A 23,469-nucleotide genomic window follows, 5' to 3' on the forward strand; every position below is an offset into this window, starting at 1 on the left:
GGCTCTTTTTCAGTTTGAAACCTAAATTAGCTTTTTTTCCCCTTATTTCTATAAGCTGAATAGTATTATTAGCACAGTGAAGAGAGACATGAAAAGCGGGTGTAGAGAGATGACTTGGCGTCCCTTAAAGGTCCTATAAGCCAAATTCAAAACCAAGATGTATGTGCTAAAAGCAACTAATTGCATAGGATAGATTTGGTCTTTTATTTACTTCCAATATTTCTCTGTCACACTGTATAAAGTCAGACACGCTTGTTCCAATGGAACAAACATAACTCCTTTCAGGCCCAAGTTGTGTCTTTTTATGGAACTTTCTCTCTGCATCACCAAATCCTTTGCTTTCACCCCCTTTTGCTTCATGGCAGCTGCAAGTACCTGCAGGGCAAAAGGTGGACAGAGGTCCCGTGGCTAATCATGCACTTAATTTTAGCAATCCAGCAGCCCTCCCAGTGGAATGATTCTGATGTAGTCCAGCCAACATGCCTCTCTCCAGTCAATTGTTTGCAATTGCTAATTGCAATATGCTTCTACGGAAAAAGTCCATGTGTCAATAACTACGCTTTGAGATCATTCTTATGTCAAACAGCCATTAGCCATGACGATAATTGGGTGCTACACTTAAATGCATGCACACACACTACAGACATTTACACACAATTCTGACTATTCAGTATGTGTGAGGCACGCACGCACGCACGCACACACACACACACACACACACACACGCACACACACACACACACACACACACACACACAAATATGTAGGGGCCAGTGAATGGACATTAGAAATTATACAGGCCGTGGAATGGAAAATGCCAGTAACAACACTCACCCACTCCTAAACACAAGTCAGGACAGCACAATAAATAGGAATGCAGGAGACGGAAATCTGAGAAGTTGTAAATGCATAATTTTCTAATCTGTTACGAGGCAGACTGCCAATTCATATCGCGGCCCAGGAATAGCCTGGGCAAATGGAAAAACCTATTAAATGGTTGCCAGACCAGTCTTTCCACTGTAAACAAATGAATTTGAATGAGTGCACGAGGGGTTTGATTTATAAGTCTTGCAGGTATAATCTGTCTTTGTGTATTTCTTCAATATGGTGGATGGATGAGGCTAGAAGTAAATTATTTAGCATATGCCTTCGATGTGTCCTTCTTTGGAAGATCAATAAAGCATGCATTCAAGATAAATAGTGTCTCCTTCTGAACATATTTTCACTGACAAGTGGAAATACTGGGCAAACCATTTTGCAGCGAGCTGTCACCCAATGCCTGTGAAATATCAATGGGAGAAAAAGTTTAAGATTTCCCATCCAAGTATCTCGGTATAGTCGGGTGTGCTTGCTCTCTGCGTACATCACCCAAAGTGATACAAGAGTGAATTCCACACCAGTCAATTATTTGTGTTTCTCCAGCGGTCTGACTTTCCTTTTCTAATAAAGGGTAAAACAAACTTCCAGAGTGTTTTCAGTTCAAGATGGAGTGCCGTGATTTGTTTCCACCCTAAAACATGATCAGGTATTATTATTATTATTATATTAGCACTAGGAAGGTTTTCAAAAAAGTGTACAGTATTTGTTAAAATGTCGTTTTTATGTGGACAAGTATACCTGGTTTGGTGGTGATGGGTGGTGAACATTGGCACGTTTGACTGTCAAGGTTTCAGCCTCCAGGAAGAAACCCTAGTAAATACAAAGGGAACAAATCATTGCACATAACAACCGCACCAAGGAGTCTAATGAAGTACTGTCACCTCATAAACACATGAAAAACTGGAAAAGATACAAAAATCACGACACTCCCTCTTATATTATACTGTATGGGTCAGTATGTCAGTGCATGCATGCATGTTCAATGTCAGCCCTTTTCTTACCATTCTCTTGTCTCTACTGATTCGAGTCCAGGCAGGGAACTAAATGTGGCAAGCTCTTGTACAGACTAGACTGTCTATCTTGTTTTGTCCTGCAGCAGGTCCAACATGGATGTAACCTTTTCGTGATAGTATATAACTATAATGAGAATATAGTGTCATCATGGCCCTATGTATACATTACATGACTTTAATTTGATCCTCACCCCAATATTCATTGTTTTATCCTCATGCGTCACACTATTAAAGCAAGGCCATGCAATAAATGTCATTCAGTAACAGTATTTCAAACATTCTCTGTCCAGGTGCAGTACGCCAGTGGAGCAGACAGTGTTGTCCAGTTCATCTTCTACCAGCCCATTGTTCACCGCTGGAGAGAGACCGACTTCTTCCCTTGCTCCGTCACCTGTGGTGGAGGTACTGTACACAATAGAGGCTATAGCTAATGCTTTTAATGAGGTTATATCTTCCCTTCTTCTCTGGAGTCCTGCCTCAAAGCAGACCAGAGGTAGAAAACTGTCGTTCCCTGATGTCATCGCTAGGGACACAGGCATCAGTAAGCAGGAACTGTGGATGGCAATGAAAGGCCGGGAAGTCTGGCGTGATATTGTGAAATCCACGATATCGACCGCGGTCGAAAAATGATGATGATGAATGCTTTTAAAACACTGGCATGACTGAAGTAAGGCCACCTACCACACAAGCTAAATTCAGGTCAAAAAGACCTTTTTTTCCCCTCCCTGTGATGTTATTGGCTATGAAAAGGGGAACCTTCTGAAAGCTTAACGGGCAAAGATAATCAACTTCAACATCTCAAAATGGGTCAGAAAGACCTCACAGAGACACTCTAGTGTTTAATGGCATTGACCCTATATTCACTTTGCTTTAAGACTTAGAGCAATATGGCTGCCATGTGCATATGGTCAATAATAGACCATCTGGCGGATACAACGGCAGTGTTGTCAGCTCTAAGTGATGTCCTACAGTCAGTGATCGAAGGTCATGCTTTCATGTTATCCCAGATCAGTCATGCTTGATGACAAATTATTATGGTTTCCACCAGTAGTGCTGAATCAGCTGTATGATATAAACCAGTGCCTTAAACGTACTGAATGTGTGCCATTTCATTGGCTCTGGTCTGCCTGTGTGACGTCTTGTTGGCGTTGGTGGAAATTAACTAAGTACATTTACTTAGTTAATTACATATATTTTAAAACTTTAGTTACTCTACTAGTTACTTTGTAGATTTAGATTATTATGACAAAGCATACAGTATAACCACTTGAACCCTATATACATTTCGGCCATTTGAAAATAGCCGATCTACAAGCTCACAATGCGTCGCAGCACGACGCATTGTGAGCTTGTAGATCTGCCATTTTCAAAAGATTTTTTGGGAAAAAGAATGTCACATTTGAAAACTTTTAAAACGGAACAATCTGCATAATGAGTACTTTTACTTTTGGTATACATTTTGATGCAGATAATTTTATACTTTAGAGTAGAGTACATCTACATTGCAGTATTGCTATACTTTCACTTAAGTAAAACATCTGAATACTCTTTCCCCCGACATTGCTCGTTGGTGGCGGCAGGCTACCAGCTGACGTCGGCCGAGTGCTTCGACCTGCGGACGGGCAGAGTGGTCGTGGACCAGTACTGCCACTACTACCCAGAGAATGTCAAGCCCAAGCCCAAACTCCAGGAGTGCAACATGGACCCCTGCCTCGCCAGGTTAGAGCTAACAACACAACAGTCCAAGTCCAAAACTCTGACTTGGACCGACGCAGAATGTTGCCACTGTAATTATTATACCATGCTGATCCAAGGGAGTTAGAGAGAGAGGTCTGTGTTGCTATTGCTCCAAATTTCCACTTACTGAGTGTGCCATTTTCTTATTCTTTCCCCAGCATGTATCCGAATTCTGAACTAATGATACACTTTAGCTCTGCTCCCAAGAGCAATGGTTTGGGGGGGAGGAAAAAATATTTTCTATCTTTTGAGTTGTTGACAGTTACAAGGAATAGCCTAGTAGGTATTGACGGTCCTATACTGTAGATGGGCGACAGACGGTACAGTATTGTGTTACAATTTGCTTCCACTGTATGTTGTTCAATGAAGGAATGCATGAAGGGAAGACTTGTACGTGGTCCAAGTTAACTTCCATTGTATATATGTGTGTACGTATGTGATTTTCTTATCAACCATTAGTCGAGGCCTCGCTGATGTATTCTGGGCAGGTATGCATAGTTTCATACTGTGTTGCTCTCACAGGAGAGGATTTAATTAAACTGCAGACATTACTCACATTGGAGGTCGCGCAGTGCTGAGGCATGGTCTTGAATCTTAATTTCCTTTATCGCATCTGTGTTTTTCAGTGATGGCTACAAGCAAATCATGCCATATGACCTCTATCACCCCCTGCCTCGGTATGTGGTGTCGCTAATTTCCATGAGATGAAGTCCGTGATACATGCTCACGCACGCACGCAGATATGCACGCACGTACACGCACGTACAAGGTTTACAATTATGTACAATTATCAAATGTTCAGTCAGTCATGTGCAGTGGTGTAAAGTTTCCAAATACTTTTACGTCTACTCCACTCCACTTGAATCCAAATATTGTACTCCACTACAAATATTGGAAAACTTTTAGTTACTAGTTTACTTTGTAGATTGTGATTATTGTTATTACAAAACCTACATTACCCACTTCAGCTCTTTGGCCTTTTGAAAATTGCCGATCCACAAGTGGATCTGTTATTTTCAAATGATTTGTATACATTTGAAAACTTTAAATGGGACATACCGCATAATTTAATGAGTACCTTGTACTTTTGGTACTTTAAGTAAAAGTTGATGCAGATACTTTTGTACTTTTACTAAAGCTAACCTTGAGTAAAACATGCGAGTACCTTTTCTACCACTTGGTCATTTTGGCCCTTGAACCAGGAACACCCCCAGAAGCAAAGATTTGATTAAAAAAAACGTTCGCTCCGACAAAATATATTCAAAGATTTGCGCCACATTTTCACGATTTTTCAAAAATAGCAGACCTACAAGCTCGTAGCGCCGCACTCTGTGCCGCGCTATGAGCTTGTAGATCTGCTATTTTTCAATAGCTACAGTATAACATAATGCAGCAACAGGGGTTCCCGCCCAGAATGGGTTAAACTCCAACCTTTTCTACCCTGTCAGATGGGAGAGCAGTCCCTGGACGGCCTGTTCCACCTCTTGCGGCGGGGGGGTCCAGAGCCGCTCCGTGTCCTGTGTGGAGGAGGACATGCAGGGCGTCGTCACCCCCACGGAGGAATGGAAGTGTCTCTACTCGCCCAAGACGGCCATCATGCAGCCGTGCAACAGCTTTGACTGCCCCACGTGGCTGGCACAGGAATGGTCTCCCGTATGTTACCAGCTACTGTATATTCTCTCCGCTCTTTCCGTTTTCCGTTTTTATTGGAACATTTGCCATAGTTTCCCCCCGCTGGGTATTATTTGAGCCACATATAGTGAACTCACTGTTGAAATCCAGTGTTAAGCTATGAGTGCCACCTTGTGGACAAAAGTGGTAGTGCTTGGTGCCAGGCAGATCCCCATTTTGTCGCTAGCAAAAGTGATAATGCTAGTGAGCAGAAGCTCCGAACCTCGTCGATTTGATCAACACCAAAGACTGCGCCGTAGTTTCAGAGAAAACAGCATGAAAAGACCGTGGCTAACTGTGCGGGGCCCTAGCAACCGGAGCAATTCCAAAAATGGAAATCAGTGACCTTAGAACGAGTACACTCGTCCTGAGCACCAAGAATATTCTTTCATAGGACTCAAATTAGCCGACTGCTCAGTGTGAATGGCCCTGCTCAACAGTGTGTGACCGGAATGCGACCCCAATGATCTGCACAGATCAATGGGTCGTACTCAAACGGACATACATACGGACATACATGGGACACATACAGAGACACGCATAACCCGTCATTGGAGACGGTACTCAAAAATAAAATAAAAATAGTACAAAATAAAACGTACTCTGACAACGGTTACAATAGGTACAATAACCAGAGGACGATGCCGATGCGTTCCCAACAGCCATCAATCCCAATAACAGGCATCGGCCTCGTTTTGAAAACTGTGAAAATCTTTGAAACTTTTGAAATTCTTTACCTTCTATTATTACAGACCCCCAAAAAAAGCATTGCCAATAGTGTTTAAGCCAGGAGTGTGAAACAAAAATAGTTAAAATACACAGTCTCTGAACATTTTTGACCTGCAATTCCACTGTTGTTTTCCTTTTTAATCCGCAAGTGGCGTTCTTCAACATAACAGCAACACTTGTAACCACTAAAGTAAACGTGTGTTAAAACAGAGCCAATCCCATATGATTACCAGTAGCCTCTCTTTTACCGCTCACCCGTGTCCCGTCTGGCCCAGCCGCCATCCAAAACTCACAAAGCTTTAATTAAAAAACCAAAAGCCAACAGTGCACATACTGAGTCCTCGTCTCGCCGCGTGCCCCACACGCGTGCACGGTCACACGTACCTATGGACACACACACTGCAGTACGTGCAGGAGAGCCGACGCCTGATTGGCCAGTGTAGCTTATTTCCTACTCGACGTTGATTAGCTATTTTTTTAAGCATCCCGTTGATTAGCTGTTTTTTTAAGCATCTCTATATTGACTGCTGAAATGACTTTGTTTCGATGTTTAATCTAAACCTTGACCGCAAAAAAGAAACCTTTACTTTTAGACCAGTTACATTATTGTTAAACATCTGCATTACAAATCTACACAATTAGAGAATGTAGAAGAATTGTTATTTTGATCAACGTTGGCCCGTTATCTCTATGGATACCACATCAAATACAGCATGGAATTGTGGACGACATCTTATTCAACGAGAGAATATTTAAAGTTTTGGGTCTGAGAGGCTAAATCTCCTCAAATGGTGGTTCCGTGGCTCGAATGCTGAATAAGTAATGGGCCTTGATATGAAAAGGGTTGAAAACCACTGGTCTGATGCTCAGTGGGTTGCCTTGTGTTGAAACTGTGGCAGTCACATTAGACATACCAGAGATGGAAGGTTCCCTCTCCCGGATCAGACGCTCTGGGGACTCGGGGTTCAACTTTGTGGCTATAGCCTAACAAACTTGGGCGGCTGTTTGCCGTCTGCATTCTTCCTTCTGAACTTGCCCGTGAATGCTTGTTTTGGCAGAAGACACATGAAACATGGGGTATGTTTTATGAGGAACAGTGAGCAGGTTTGTAGGGATTATTATTATTATGCCTTTGAGTGTGGAGAACCTTAGACATTAGTGTAATTAAACAGACACAGTGGCGGTCAACGTAGATAGAGGCATAGACATACTGTATAAAGGTAGACGCCTCTTCCGGCTCTGGGGCGTCTGTATCTCGAGGGTATGGCAACATGGAGGCTAAGCTTTTCCGAGATTCCTTGGAAGCAAAGTGAAGAGACGTTCGGTAGGCCAATCAGAGGCGCGACTCCCTCCTTCCCAGTGGTACATGCTTTGGTAATGTAAACCGGAAGTCCCGGAAAAGACGTGCTGTGATTGACCAGTAGACACTTGAGTGGCAGCGACGCAGCATGCCTTTGACCAGAGCCTTAGATATAGACAGAGTTACGCAAACGTCATAGTCTTTTGAATAGTTTTAATTTAGTTCTAGTCAGATTTTAGTCACCTGCAATGTTAGTAGTAGTGGTAGTGTTAGTCGACTAAATCTACAGTTGATTTAGTCGACTAAAATGTAATTTTGCGGGCCTTGATGCCGTCGTAATGACTCATTTTACACTAGCTGAAAATGGCAGATCTACAAGCTCACAACGTGAGCTTGTAGATCTGCTACTTTCAGCATGCAACCGTGACTTATACTGTATCTCTTGTCCAAGCTAGTCCCTAACAATTTAGTCTAATTTTTATTTGACAAAATTGTCAATATATTTGGTCTTAGTTTTTAGTCATCATAGCTTAGTTTTCATTTCGTTTCAGTCAGTGAAAAAAGGTATAAGTCGACAAAACTAAAAGTGTCCTAGTTTTAGTGGAACACTGATGCAACATGAACTGTATTTCCCCTGAACATGTTTTCTTTCCTCTTCCTCCACCAGTGCACAGTGACCTGTGGCCAGGGGCTACGCTACAGGGTGGTGCTGTGCATCGACCACAGGGGTCTCCACGCAGGGGGCTGCAACCCCACTACCAAGCCCCACATCAAAGAGGAGTGCCTGGTCACTGTGCCCTGCTACAAGCCCATAGGTACTACTGTAGGCCAGTTGTTCGGGGACCCCCAGGGGTCCTTGAGGGAGTTCCAGTGGGTCCCCAGCTAAATGATAGTTTGGAACCAAAATGGACCCTTATGTGACACAGTGTACAAATGGACCCGTTAGGGCAATTTGGTTCCATTTGTACACTCTCAGAGTTAAATTAACATTGATTTTACAATATAAATTGGGGTCCCATAGATGGAAATGCCATAAAATGGGGGTCTGCCGAAACCTATTGCATATCAAACTGGGGGGTGCTTGAAATTAAAATGGTTGAGAATCACTGCTAGAGCCGTAAACATCTTCTCTTATGGAGGTCCCCTGGCATAATGTCTTCAAATTTTTGTGGCAATTTGGGGGTCCTTGACATGAAAAGGGTTAACCACTGCTGTAGGCTAGTGTTAAGAAATAAGAATGCCACTTTGTGGTTGCTTTTATTCGATGTGCCATACAGTTTTGTGTCTGTATCCGTTTTTAGCATAGGCCTAGTATTGACCTGTGGTCATATACTGTAAGAATTGTATTCCTATTTGCACCACACGCTACCCGATGAACTGGCCTCATATATGAGATTGGTTTCTCTGCGGCACCCCTATAGCTTCTCAATCTCACCTTATCACGATTTTCCTCGTATCAAATCTCTGATAATGTCAAACGAAATTATGACAGTATACACCCAGTAGTTTATTTTGAACCCTTCTTCTGAATGCAAAACAATATACCGGTACACTTATGCAGCGTCACTCACTACACTCAACAAGCAGGGCTTCAGTATGTCAATGTCTACCATGCTCTTTTTCCCATTGTTCCAGAGAAGCTCCCAGTGGAGGCCAAACCGGTGTGGCATAAACAGGCAATAGAACTGGAAGAAGACGTCAATGCAACCGAGGAACCTACGTGAGTACTAACCAGGGGGGCAGTCAGACAGATATTTTGTGAAGCAACTAAGGAAATCGGGACATCCTGAAAGTTCATATAATGGCCTGTTGTGGCACTGTCATTGGGCCCAAAAAAAACCATAGATCCATAGAGGTCCATGTATTTGGGCCCAACTTCACCTAGACTGTATTACCTTAATAAACATGGTCATGAATACTTTCTGCTTCCAGTCACTAGTTTAAAGTCTCATTTCTCATGTCATAATATTATTTTTGGAAATGTATGGCCAACGATCCGATCCGCAGCGGGGGGACATTCACTGCGATGCGAAAAAGCGATGGTCCGACATGCGCTGCTCCCGTGCTTGCGGTTAGTGTTAGGTTAGGATTGAGGTTTCGGATCAATATGCTGTCGGAAAAAAGACCTGCACCCCTAACCTTGGACCCTACCATACAACGCACGCACATACGCACGCAAGCACGCACACACACACACACACACACACATGTTTGTCTTATTATCTTTGTGGGGACATTACCACTCAGGGCAGTTATAGACACACTTAAATGCTAATTTCCGTTGTTATAGGGACAGGTCGATTTTTAAAACGTGTGCCCCTGGAGGAAAATATAGTGGAGGGTTATGCCTCTAATCTCAGTCCAAGAGAAGGTCAGCAAATTTTACTTTGACAAACAAATAACTAAGACATCCTTGCCAAAAACAACAACCGCTTTGAATGGAGACCACTAGGGCCTCAACCACATCATGAGAAACAGGCAATATAAACAACACAACAACTTTTGTTTGGGAAATGAGAGGCAAACCCGGCTGCTGTCCATGGTTTTTATTTTTATTTTTTATTTTTTTTATTTATCCCTCGATTTTGCAACCCATTTTTTCACCCAGTGTCAATTATCTAATAATGTAATCCTGGGCACTTCCCTTGCCAACCTGGGGGGGGGGGGGCAGCGGACTGACCTCATGCTTCCTTCTATGCATAAGGAGACCAAGCTGCTTCTTTTCACCTGGCCGGACGTAGCGTGTGGAAGGAACATGTTATTCCAACCAGTTCCTTTCCCCCTCCATCAGGTGCTCCGGCTGGCCAGGGGGAGGTAGTTTAGACTTTAGAGGCCGAGATTACTGCATGTTTTTGTGAGGTTACCACAAAAACAGTACCTACCCTAGGGGACACGGGGAGAACATGCAAACTCCACACAGAAAGGCCCTCTTGCCAACCCCACCCAGGGTATGGGCACTGATGACGTGGAGGAGAGAGCACGCCCACAGCGTCCCCAGCGGGAATCGAACCCAGGACCTTCTAGCTGTGAGGCGACAGCAGTGCCACCCAGTGTTGTTTTTTGCAGCAAATATATATTTTAGTTTTAGTCATAGTCTCTTGATTAGTTTTCACTTAGTTTTAGTCACATTTTAGTCACCTGAAATGTGTTAGTTTTGTTTTTGTTTTAGTCGACTAAATCTCAGTGATTTAGTCGACTAAAATGGTGCTGATTTGATTGGTCGATGTTTATTGCTGTGTATTCAGTAATATCAAGTTGGACAAGTCAGAGTAGTTGGACGGTGTTGTGTATTTTATTTTAGTTTTATTTTATTTTAAAATATAATGTCGTGTCATGGAGTTTTTCTAACTTTCATTAGAGTTAACTTGATTTTTTCCTTGCTCTGTTATGTGACCATCTGGACATGTCCACTACTATTACCCTTCGTATCCCTCCACTTTGGACGGATAAAGTTTGCACTTTGTACGTTTTATTAGCAGGCTGGGCCAACTCTAACCTTTAAAGATGGAGTGCCGTGATGTTTGTATTTCTTTCCACCGTTTTTCATGTGCTTATGCGGTGACACAGTACTTCATTAGACCCCTTGTTGTGGTTGTTATGTGCAATGATGGCCTCCTTTGTATTTAGTGTTTCTTCCTGGAGGCTGAAACCTTGACGGGAAGAAACCTTGGAAATAAATCACGGCACAAAATCTGTATACCTTTAATACCCAAGCATTAATTACGCCTCACACTAACCATAAACTTAAGACGTACATCCTCTATCCAATCTACCCCTAACCCTAAATGTTTCGTCACCCTACAAATAACACTTTTCCTCAAAACAGTGCCCCCCCCCCCCCCCCCCCCCCGTTGTTACTGTCATTGTGTTGACTTTTTCACCACAATAGTTATGTACCATCTACTAGTAAGTAAGTAATTTAAAGCAAGATTAGGATTGTATTCTGCTATCGTTCATCGACAAACCCTCAGAAGCATACTTAAATCATCTGCTCTTAGTACCAAAGCCGTTAACTAATTTACTAACTGTTATGGCTGGACTTCATGCAGAACAATGATGAATACTATTTACCATATTCACACAAGATATATATATACTGTATGTGACATAATTATGTGACATAATTTGTCACAAAGGTCCTGTATATACTGCTTGGAGCAGCGATTTACTGTCACACATAGATTCTGTTGAAACCATCACAGGTGTTGGAGCCTTGCTGTAATTTAGGCGGAGAAACATGGCTATACAGCCACTGCTAAAGCCATACAAATTCTCCAGGTGCACAAACCGGGGAAAACCTCCCCGAAAGAGAGAGAGATTTACAACATTAAATATCCGCTTTACAGATTTAGCTTCACTCTGTAGAAGTAAGGACGTGAAAAACAGGCCCCAGATACACAGTTTCAAAAAACTGTTTTCACAGTGCCAAGACAGTGATTTGCCTGAAGGTGAAATTGAGGCTGACAGGGACACAGAGTCTCTATATTGTGGCTGCGTTTTGCGTCAACCGCTGTTTTCGTCAAGTTTCAAATCCGTACAGCTGAGTACTCACAGAATATGTATCAATTTGTGCACTTGTCTCTTCATACAGCCTGTGTAACACGTCAACCGGTTGTCATGTGTGCTACTGACAGAACAATTTTTTGTCCTGGCAATATAAATTCTTCCTGGCTCATCTCTCAAAGTTCTGTAGGTCTAAGGCCATAATCCTTTGTTGAATGTGTGTACTGTCAGGCCTTAAGCGGGGAGAATGCCTCGAAATATACTGCTGGGTCACAGAGGGTTAAACAGAGAACCAAAGGTGTAGTGGCTGTTGGCCAGTAGCTGGCTAGTAACATTCATTTAGATGTATTCGTGCCCTAGGTATCCAGGGAATAATAAAGGGATATCTGGGGTATATGGACGATCTCTGAACTGTAACTAACCCCTTGCATGACTTGTGTTAGCTACCATGTTAGCCAGTTCAAAACATCTCTCTTCTATGACTTATCTTTGGACAAGAGAGAGACTGTGTGTGTGTGTGTGTGTGTGTGTGTGTGTGTGTGTGTGTGTGTGTGTGTGTGTGTGTGTGTGTGTGTGTGTGTGTGTGTGTGTGTGTGTGTGTGTGTGTGTGTGTGTGTGTGTGTGTGTGTGTGTGTGTGTGTGTGTGTGTGTGTGTGTGTGTGTGTGTGTGTGTGTGTGTGTGTGTGTGTGTGTGTGTGTGTGTGTGAACGAGAGAGAGATGATCGATGCCAAAACAGATGATTTTGTTCTCTTGCAAAAAAAAAAAAAGAAGCATGTCGTCCACCCCTCAAGAGCACATAAATATCTGCATATAATATGCTGTCACTCAGCAGCCAACAACAATATCTGCCGTCCATATGGGGGCCAGGTTACGGATGTTAGGGTCTGGGGAAGGAAATTCCTGCGTTAGACTTATTGCACCTCCATCGCCAGCTCTTAAGCCGGCCTCTAAACCACCACTGTGCAATGGCTTGATTTTTTTTTACTTGCGCATGTTCCTTTACTTAGCCAACACAATTACATTTTTTCACCGCCTTATTGTATACAACAGCATCTCTGGATTTTCACGGATCTGCCGTGGAAATGTAATTGATTAGAACTAAATGAGGCTTTGTGGAACGCTAGGGAGTATTTATTGTTTCCGTCGGAACGTTCAAGCGGGATTTAAAGAGCATTGTTTACGGACCAACAGATGTATCTTAACTGCCCGTGAAGACAAACATAGCCGCAAGGCCCCGCGCTTGTTGACTTTGGTGCTGATGTTCCAAGGTCTAACTCGGGCTGGTGATTCATTTGTTTGTCCAAACGCCGAATGACTCCTGGAACACTCGTAAAGACCCAACTTAGCTGCAATTATGAGTTCTTTATTGAGGCATCCAGTAAAAAAAAGCCAGAGGTTTTATGTTGCGGTTTGACAGCTTGACCGAGGAAGAGTGCTTAATGACACGAGCTGGTGATGCAAACATGAGCACACGTGTGTGCCCTGCCTTGTCAGAATGCAATGCTTATGGAATGCACGGGGCAGGCCGGAGCCACAGGACACTATTATAAGCCTTGTGTGCATGTAATGACTGATTGAAGGTACATACAGTACAGTAAAGGTTTGGGACGTGTATCAAAACCAACCATTAAAGCTTTTTTATGGACATTTTGTCAAAACTTGGGTTATAAACATTAAACAGTATGGAGGACCATGTTGTAATACCGGGATGGTTGCCAGTGCTCTGAGAAGCTATAGGAACTAGCTAGGGATGATTATGAGTAGTATAATACACAGAATACCAAAACTTTCAGCCATGGGTCCTTCCTTAACACATGTACTTGTATAGCAGTTAAATATTTAACATACAGTATATAGCTGTCAACCTATAAGGCACCTCTCTCTCTTTCCCTCGCTCTCCTTTGTGATTATTTTTAACTCTCTTTCACTCAGTTTCTGTCCATTTCAATTTCCATCAGGTTTTTTTTCTCACCCTTTGCATCCCTTCTTCTACATTGAGGATTTGACAGCAGGCTGGCATGCAGTCGAGGCCTGCCTGCGTTCGCCTCGGCCAATAAAAGTCCACCGATCTCGTAGCATTTCCCACTCTCTGATCCAGTCTTAAAGACGAGGACGTGCATCAAAGCGCTTTATCCGAGGGAGGCCGGCCCTAATGCCTCGCAGCTGTTCAATTAACCACAGCAGGACTGGATTTCACAAATACTTTGTCAGTTTATGAACTTATAGCAGCAAATGACAAAAATCTGTGAGGTAGAGAAATGCCAAAAGCCTGTGATATTCTCCATAAGACTTTGGTGTGTGTGTGTGTGTGTGTGTGTGTGTGTGTGTGTGTGTGTGTGTGTGTGTGTGTGTGTGTGTGTGTGTGTGTGTGTGTGCTTCCTTCCTTCCTTCTGTAAATGTGTAAATTATACAAAATATGAAACAGGATACCCTACTTCTGTAATTAATTTGACCTGTCAATACCCATGGTCCTCTCCCTCTGCTACCAGCTTCATCCCGGGGCCGTGGGCGCCCTGCAGCAGAACGTGCGGCGCTGGCCTCCAGCGTCGGGCCGTCAGGTGCCAGGTGCTGCTGTCCTTCTCCCAGACGGTGGCCGACCTGCCCGACGACGAGTGCGAGGGGGGCAAACCGGCGGCGTTCCAGCCCTGCTACCGCACTCCCTGCACCGGGCCGGACGGCCGAGGCAGAGCGGAGGAGGAGGAGGAGGAGGAGGAGGAGGAGGGTATACCCCAGAGGGAGGAATTGCACGACTGGGAGTACGAGGGATTTACGGAGTGCTCCGAAAGCTGTGGAGGAGGTATGGGGTCAAGATGCTATACCAAACAAACACCCACAGTACGGTAAAGTCAAAATGTATTTTTAGAATCGATACAAAATCGTATACCAAATAACAGGCACTAAATATATTATTTACCATGTAATAGAGTATAGAAGAAGTACGGAATAGAGAATATAACAAATATGTCGTTCCATGTCAACCCATGTTTTTGGCCATAGACCATTTTCCCATTAATAGCTCTTATTTTTTCCACATTTGTGAAAAGTGTTAACATATTTTTGAACTTTACAGTCAATGTTGGCTTTTATGAATTTGGGTTGTAATTCTATCTCTTCTCTAGGGACTATTTTGTCTAGAATTTCCAAATCAATCGATGCTTTGAAATGCAATAAAACCCAAACCCAATAATATAACTTTGACAAAAAAAACAAGGTGCCATAAAGTTCTCTGTTGGAAGATCACTCTCAAGCAAGTTTCTAGCCTCTGCCAGTTGATTTTACCATACAGAAATGTCTGGAATTCAATGGTTTCCCAGAGAAATCAAACAATCCACATTTTGCTAGTCTACAGTATAACGTGAGTCGTAGTCAATCGACTAAACTTTCTACAGTTGGTGCTGGTATGGTCTTTTAAATTGAATGCACATTAATCTGTTCTGCTGTATACCCATTCTGGGGCGGAACCCCTTTTGGTGTTTTAAGCATTATACTTTAGCTATTGAAAAATAGCAGATCTACAAGCTCGTAGCACGGCACTCGGCTTGTAGGTCTGCTATTTTTGAAAAATCGTGAAAATGTGGCGCAAATCTTTGAATATTATATTCTTTCGCAGCGAAAGTTTTTAACTCAAATCTTTGCTTCTTGGGCCGGGGTCCCTGGAACAACATATTTTCAGATGGGGGTCGGTGGCCAATTACATATATTTTTGGGGGTCCTTGACATGAAAATGTTTGAGAACCACTGATATAGAAACATTTTGGATTTAGAAGACATTTGTAGAATCGTCCTCAGGTCAAAATGGGTTAATCTGTTCTGCTGTATTAAACCGTATCTAATCACTGCATAATAATATATCTGTACTGTCCATAGCAGTGAGTATATACAGTAGGTATTGTGTATGTTCACGTTATATATTGCAGGCAAAGCTTATGCTACTCTCTGCAGCGACCGTAAATGTGTGCCACTTACTATGACAAGACCCTTGTATGAAGTCACAGCGATAGGTGGTGACACCATGTCAATGGGTGACTAAACCCATGCCCGTGTGGCCTTTGAAGTAGAAGTGAGCTTTATGATATAGGAGGATAATGGATGGTGTAACGAGTTTAACTCTAAAGGTCATACATCACCAATTCGCACAACAGCAGCCGGGCAAACTGCATGCCAGACAGAGCCGGCTTTCCCAAAACATCCTGCCAACCTGAGTTAGGGGCCACTTTCATCTCTTCACCTCCACTTCCAAGCTTTCGGTGCCGCGTGCGTGCCTGCGTGGGTGCGTGTTTATACATTTGTGCTTGTGTGTGAATGTACATGTGTTTACATAAGTGAGAGTGCCCTCTGATTATGCCTGCATAATTTGTGTGTGCTTGTGTGTTTACTTGTGTACATACGTCTGTGAGTGGGAATAATGTTTGTAGGTCTATTGTGTGTGTAGTGTATATGTCTGCCTACAAGCATGTCGTTGTGAAAGGGCACTTCAGGCATGATTGCCGCAGGCTGGTCTGGTCTCGCCTCGTTGCTTGTGTGTGTAATGCACCCACACCCAGCACGGTCGTTCCCCCATTCGGAGATGATTAGAGAGCCGTATCGGATGTCGCGTACACACCCCAAGGGCTGTGCTCCTGTGGACCATCACGCCGCTGGGCCGTTTGAAGCGCCGGGCCTCCCTGTTATTGTCCCCAACATCAGAAGCAGACTTGGCTGTAGTTATGTTCCTCTCTGCCTTTTAACAGAGCCCGACATCACAGCGCTGATCGGCCCCACAGCTTGAGTGTGCGGCCCATGTTGTTTTGACGTACATTAGGGCTCCATTAGATCACAATCACTGCTTGTTTTTGTAAAGGGGCGCCTAATATTTTGGTTGCTTCCCTGCAACGTCTGTTAGCAATATGTTGTATTTTTCTTTGTGTGCAGCAGCACGCTAATGTGAGGGTAACGGACACAAGAACGGCGTGCGTGCGTTCTGTGTGTGCTCTGCGTGCGTGCGTGTTGTGAGTGCGTGCTTGCGTATTCTTGGTTCAACAAGGTACAGTATACAAAATATACACGCACAAAATACACGCACAAAATACACGCACAAAATACACACTGTCACACGCGCACGCACACACACACACACTCAATTTGCAAATTGAAAAAAATGCGGAAGTAGAGCGTTCTTTGAGCAACTTCCATTTGTAATGAATAGCGGCGTTGCGGGGCTGTCGCACCTCGTCCGCTCTCTAGATATATTATAACCCTATAATATGGACTGGCCTAGTGATTGCCTTGTGGGTTGCTTTATTGTCGTCAGGTGTGCAGGAGGCTGTGGTGATGTGTCTCAACAAGCAGACCAGGGAGACGGTGGGCCAGAGCCTGTGTGAGAGCTCTCGCCGCCCCCCCCAGCTCCTCCAGGACTGCAACATCCAACCCTGCCCACCCAGGTAATATTACCCTCCAATCTATGAGAAACATTGACACATCTCCGCTATGCAATTTCTCCTAAATGAACAATTATTGTAAAAAGGGTGTCTTTGAAAAACAAAGAAAATGTCCCGCAGGCAGACAACGATTGTCTGTCCTGATGAAGGTCTAATCGACCGAAACGTCGACCTAATAAAGAGCAACATTTTGGCAAGTGTCTGACAGTGTGTGGGACCTTTTCTTTGTTTTTCATAGCTACCCTTTTTAATATATGCTCTATTGCCCTACGCACCTGTCACTATAGCCTTCTGTGGTGTGCATCAGCCTTTTGCTGTCAAATTATTTGCATTTACTAATATCCAGGTACTTCACATGATTCTTCACATCATCCTCTGATCCTACTGTATGCAACGTAAGCCCTTGGCCCCCTCCTTTAGTCCAAATGTCTTTGAAGAAAATAGACGAATCTACAAGCTCACAACACATAGCTCTGCTATTTCCACTGAATGTTCAGAATATTTTAGCCTACAGTATTATGACGACATGCCCAGGATAGATCGGCACTAGAGTCAACGTGGTTAAATCCAAACACACCCGTTATTCATTTGCATTCACTGTACTATACCTTTATGCAGCCTACCGCGTTTTTAGTCCCACAAAATCTAGGGTTTCATCCCACCTTAACTCATTCTGGGCGGGAACCCCTTTTGGTGTTTTAAGCATTATTATACTTTAGCTATTGAAAAAAACTATTTTTGAAAAATCGTGAAAATGAGGCACAAATTGAATACATATTCTTTCGGAGCGAACGATTTGAACTTCAGCTTCTGGGAGGTCCCTGGAACAACATATTTTCAGATGGGGGTCCGCAGCCAAATACAGATAATTCTGGGGGTCCTTGACATGAAAAAGGTTGAGCACCACTGACAGAAAACGGAGAACTTAGAACTAGAAGACTTTTTTTTTTAGAATCGGCCTCAGGTCGAAATGGGTTAAATCATCTCAGTTCATAGGCACATTAACTCCCGGTGACACTGAATCAGCCTGACAACAAATGGATGGGGCCGCATCTCAGCGAGCAGGAAATGAAGCCAGTGGGACGTCCAGCTGAGCCCAGTCTGAGTCACACACACAATAGGGATCAGATGTCCATGTTCACTAGGCCTCTGCAGTGTGTCGTCCTCATCCATCCTCCCCCACAGGGGAAGGAACATTGTTAAAGAAATATAGGTGTTTTGACAGCATGAAGCGTAGGAGGGGGAGGCTACCGTTTTAAAAGCCCTCGGAAAAACTATCATAACAGACACAAATGGACATTGTTATTTGCCTTCTCACATTACTGTATGATGGTGCTCTCTGTGATCATAATGTCAAGATGGCGATGATTTGAGAAGGCCTGGAATAGCCTGCAATGAGTGCAATGCCAGAAATACGCTGCTGTCGTGTTTTCCTTTTTGCGTAAAAGGTTTTCGATTACCAGCATGTCCTATCTATACCACTGGGGTTTATCGTAATAGTTTTAGTGATTGATTGATAGAGGCTATTGTTTCATAATGTAATTTACAGTTTTCTGTAATATTTCACTTTCTCCCACTTAACATCATCACCATTGGCCATAAACTGTTGTGATGCGGAGAGGATCTGTCATGCAGTATTGTGGAACTGCCAGAATTGTTAACAACGATACTAAATCAGTTTAATGTGTGTAAATATGTGTAGTATTGCTGTAATCTTGTGTAAATATGTACACAATATTCAGTTTCAATTACTTTTTAAATGATATATCTGCCCCTGTTGAACAACATAACGGCATGTTGTTAATCTGTCCGAGCTGTGGCACAACGGTGGGCGCTAGATTGTGTGTTTGGCCACACGTTTCAAGTTAACACTGTGCACAGCGCTGTTGTCGTTCCACCATTCGCACCCATGTCAGTAAATCCAGAGGCTTGCAGCCTTACCTCTGGCTGTTTTTCCAGGCCTTGATTCTTGTTTTCAGGCACAACAAACGCGCTGCGTTGGACTTGTTTCCTTTGGCCCAACACCCCCTTCCCAGAGGCCTCCTCGCCCTCCCATATTCCTCCACTTGGATACTGTTCCCTCTGAAGGGGAAGCAGCCACAAGGCTTGGCGTTGAGCATATATAGTCCCGGTGCAGAAACAAGCTCCGCTCCCAAATCTCTTTGGGTTCCCTGGAAGCCTTGTGTAAATAGGAATAGTTTTGAAATATCACCCGATCTGTCAAAGCGCGGACGAGTGAAGTGGCTGCCATCTCAACTCCAAACCAATTTCAGGCATCTCCGTAAAGGGCTTGTGACTGAGGTTGGATATATGTTATGCAACAATATGAAAAGTTGGCATGGCCGCCACTCTTTCAAGATCGGTGTAATCCGAGAAACAATGCATGCTGAGAAAAACGTCAGCGAGGGATTGATCACCCTGATCTTCTGACATTGTATTCGACAGGCTTATATGAGGATAAAGGAGGTCCAAAGTTTACCTCACGATTTTCCCACACGGGTTTTAGGGAACGGTCGTGGACATTTTGTGCTGTTCTTTTGTTGGTGAGAGACCGATATCTGCATTCAGTATTCACCTGCCATTGTAATTTAGTGAGTAATGGGAATGTAGAGGCTTCTTCAGTGGAGGTTGGCAGTATATTCAAACAGTATATTCAGTATATATTCTTCTGATTGGAATCACTGTTGGGTAGGGCTACACAGTACATAAGTAATACATTACATAATATTACTTTCATGAGTAACAAAGTAATATATAACATACATTTTACTAATTGTCCAAGTTACTATACAATGACAGGTAGCACATAGGTTAAACTCTTAGTTTCTAACAAATGCAGAAATGCATCAACATTTAACTGGAACGTGAGTCAGCACTCTGCCATATCCACCTAGTCTACTTGGGACCCTTTTGACACAAATGTTTTGTGTAATTTTTTTTAAAATATTTCCCACAAAGTTATTCCCATCTGTTCTCGATTTCCACCCTGGTGCTCATTGCTATGAGCAGGTTAATGAATATCTAAATATAATATATTGTTATAGAATATTACTTTGAATTGAAAGTCGTAGGTAATATGTATATTCCAAAAATGTTTTGGACCTTAAAGGCTGAGGACTAGCGTTCACTAGCCCCAAACACCAGCTATACCAAGTGAATGCTACTGAAAATTATACAACGGGTCGTTTCGAGGAAGCAATCTGGTTCAATCTGGTTCAAACGAGCACCACTCCACCACACCTAATCAAAACAAATAATTCAGCTGCTCTGTTCTCTCAGAGCGCAGCAAACTCGGTGGCTAGGCTAGCTAGTTTCTTGGTTCTGGTCGTAGTGACTACATCTGTCATCTGTCAAAATATGTTTTTTCAGCTATTTTCTTAGTTTTAAGGGTAACTGTAATTGCGTTGCTTTCGGAACTCGCCCTGTGGGCTCGTTCCTGCAGCATCGCAGGCGTGCATTAATGACGTTAAACCACCCCCTCTCGTGTAATATTGCTTAATTCAATATGCTTTGTGGTTACATTTAGGAATGTGTAATGTTTTTACATTTAGGAATAGCGACTATGCATAAACCAGACACACATTACAATTAAACCCCTTACAGGTGGGAGACGGGAGAGTGGAGTTCGTGTTCCGCTACTTGCGGGGTGGGTCTGATGACGCGCACGGTGGCGTGCACTCACAGGCCCTCACGGGACCGCAACCACACGGAGAGCATCAGGGACGAGGAGTGTCGCGCCCCCAAGCCCACCCCTCTGCAGGCCTGCAACCGCTTTGACTGCCCTCCTCTGTGGGACCCCAGGGACTGGGGACAGGTATACATTCATGACCAGTGTTGTTTTCGTCGACTAAAACTAAGATGAAGAATGTTCGTCGACTACCTTTTTCCACTGATGAAAACAAAATGGAAACTAAATAAAAACTAAGCTATAACATACGTTTTTCTGAAACTGTATGCGTTTTCTGTTGTATATACGCAGTGCTCCCGCAGCTGTGGCGGTGGTCTCCAGACGAGGGAGGTGTTCTGCAAACAGAGGCTGGCAGACGGCAGCGTGCTGGAGCTGCCGGACACCTTCTGTCCTTCCGTCAGTCCCCCGAACCGGCAGCCCTGTGCCACGCTAGAGTGCCCGCCCAGATGGGTGACAACTGACTGGGCGCAGGTAGAATATAGCTCTATATGCATAGATATTAAAACACATATAGAGGCCTCATTGGCCGCTACAGTTCATTGGAGCGACGTGTATCGACATGAGGGCGGAAGTACGCCAGTACGCTGCCACTCAAGTGACTACTGGCCAATCACAGTGTGTCTTTTCCGGGACTTGTCACACCCGAAACGTCCGCTCTGTGACGCATGTGGAAGTTTTTGCGAGGCACTATGTCTCGCGTTGCCAGACTGTTGCCTCTCACAATAGTCTGTCTACGCAAGACTAGCGAAGCACCAAAGTGGAAGCTTGCCCTCACTTTTGTAAAAGAGAAGGGAACCCTGCTGAAACACTCTGCTACCCTTGTGGGTCTCAAAGTGTCTGTGTATGTGTTCCAAATGGTCCCGTACGGGTGTGTAACTCTGAGAAGAGTGTACAAATGGAACCAAATTTGTTTCCATGGGGGTCCTTGAAATTAAAAGGTTTGATAACCACTGTACATTAATGGAACAGAGCATTCATTATTGGTATCATCAGTATCACCTGTGAAGGAAGTAGGGAAGGGGTCCGGAAGTAGGACGAGTTATTCTGTGTGCATTTATTTACTGAACATATATGCGCAATTTACCATTTAACATACCTACTGTACTACATTCCTACCTTACGTTGTTTAGTCCATACCTCACTTGCTGTATGATTGAGTGATATGGCACTGTGCTGTATCACCATATACAGTATACAAGCAATGTTTTTTACTTCGAGAAAAACCACAAACAAAAGCTGTGTTGTCTTCACAAACACAGTTTTGTTTATTACTGTTGATTATGGTTACATGCAGTTCACAAGCATTGATTTAGAACAGTAATTATGCTGTTGACGGGGACTATGCTTAAAATGTACGATATACAATATTAGTGGACATCTGCCAGCCAGCCAATGAGAAACAAGTGTTTGATGTGGCACATGATATATACAGTACGACACTGCATGACATGTGACATTTTCCAGATGAACGTATGATAAATGGTGGAAAATAAATGCCAGGATGGGGTGTAAGGAGGACAGGATATATGCACAGGATGCATCTGTGTTCATACCGTATAGTAACTCCCTTTTTTCCCCTGCAGTGTTCAGTGACGTGTGGCGAGGGCATCCAGAGGCTTCAGGTGGTCTGCAGGAGGCAGGGGGAGAACGGGCAGTATCGGACCATGGCCCCCGAGACCTGTGCCCCGACAGCCAGGCCCACCAGCATCCGGGCGTGCTCCCTAAGGCCCTGTGCGAGTAAGAGAGAGAGAGAGAGAGAGGCTCTGTTTGAGTCGAGCTCCATTTCGTTTCATACAGGAGTGCGAGGGAGATTTGAATTTGCCAACGGGGTTTTTTTGGTGCTAAGCAAGTCAAACATTCCGGAGCCAGAGTATGAATTCTCTTAAAAACCGCCCTGGTAAATGTTTGCGTTTGTTGGGGGACTGGGGCTAATTCAGGTTAAGCTCAAGAATTTCTCGTGAAAACAATTGCCCATCTTAGATCCATGGAAGAAAAGAGGAAAAAAAAGCCACTGGCCCAAGTAAGCCTTGGTTTTGTTTCCAGTGTGCTAAAGGAGAATGCTGGAAAAGTGGATATTCGGGGATTACTTGTATTTTTTCTGACCTTTAAAATCATCAAGTCAGAAATAAAACAAAGCAGGCCTTGTCCTCAAGCTGTTATCCCTTATGCATTCATCCTTTTAAACATCTTAGTTTACACGTATAATAGATCACTGTTTTTTTGTTTTTGTTTTAAAGGCCTACTAAAAATAAATAGAATCGCACTCCAAAAATGTAATTTGATCTAATGTAACCCCTTAAACCCTATATAATTCACTGGCAGGGTTCCCCGGAGCTCTATACTAGATTATATCTCTTCGCTGAAAATAGCCAATCTCGACGATCACAATGTGTCACAGTGCAATGCGCTGAGAGCTTGTAGATCATCTATTTTTGGCAAAGCCTCTACAATTATCACATGCCCAGAATAGTGATACGCTATAGGGTAAATTAGTTCAACTCACAGTTTTCGATCGTCCCGTCTTCATCCAA

General features: G+C 43.5%; 1 protein-coding gene across 4 annotated transcripts in view; it reads left to right on the forward strand.

The window, feature by feature from the left end:
- The window catches only part of LOC308335697 (ADAMTS-like protein 1), a 157,840-nt gene that overhangs the window by 122,986 nt on the left and 11,385 nt on the right, over window positions 1-23,469 (forward strand). For all 4 annotated transcript variants that reach the window (XR_013966076.1, XM_080792856.1, XM_080792857.1 and 1 more), the window contains 11 exons: window positions 2,183-2,294; window positions 3,473-3,611; window positions 4,256-4,306; window positions 5,078-5,282; window positions 7,997-8,144; window positions 8,965-9,049; window positions 14,323-14,630; window positions 17,124-17,253; window positions 20,854-21,064; window positions 21,230-21,409; window positions 22,522-22,675. Coding sequence is in view for 3 of the 4 variants with exons in the window: in XM_080792856.1 (XP_080648982.1) it covers window positions 2,183-2,294; window positions 3,473-3,611; window positions 4,256-4,306; window positions 5,078-5,282; window positions 7,997-8,144; window positions 8,965-9,049; window positions 14,323-14,630; window positions 17,124-17,253; window positions 20,854-21,064; window positions 21,230-21,409; window positions 22,522-22,675 (1,723 nt within the window). In the remaining variant the exon portion in view is untranslated. The remainder of the gene's footprint in view (window positions 1-2,182; window positions 2,295-3,472; window positions 3,612-4,255; window positions 4,307-5,077; window positions 5,283-7,996; window positions 8,145-8,964; window positions 9,050-14,322; window positions 14,631-17,123; window positions 17,254-20,853; window positions 21,065-21,229; window positions 21,410-22,521; window positions 22,676-23,469) is intronic.

This window comes from Protomyctophum bolini (genome assembly GCF_963924005.1).
Source record: "Protomyctophum bolini genome assembly, chromosome: 20".
Lineage (NCBI taxonomy): Eukaryota > Metazoa > Chordata > Actinopteri > Myctophiformes > Myctophidae > Protomyctophum > Protomyctophum bolini.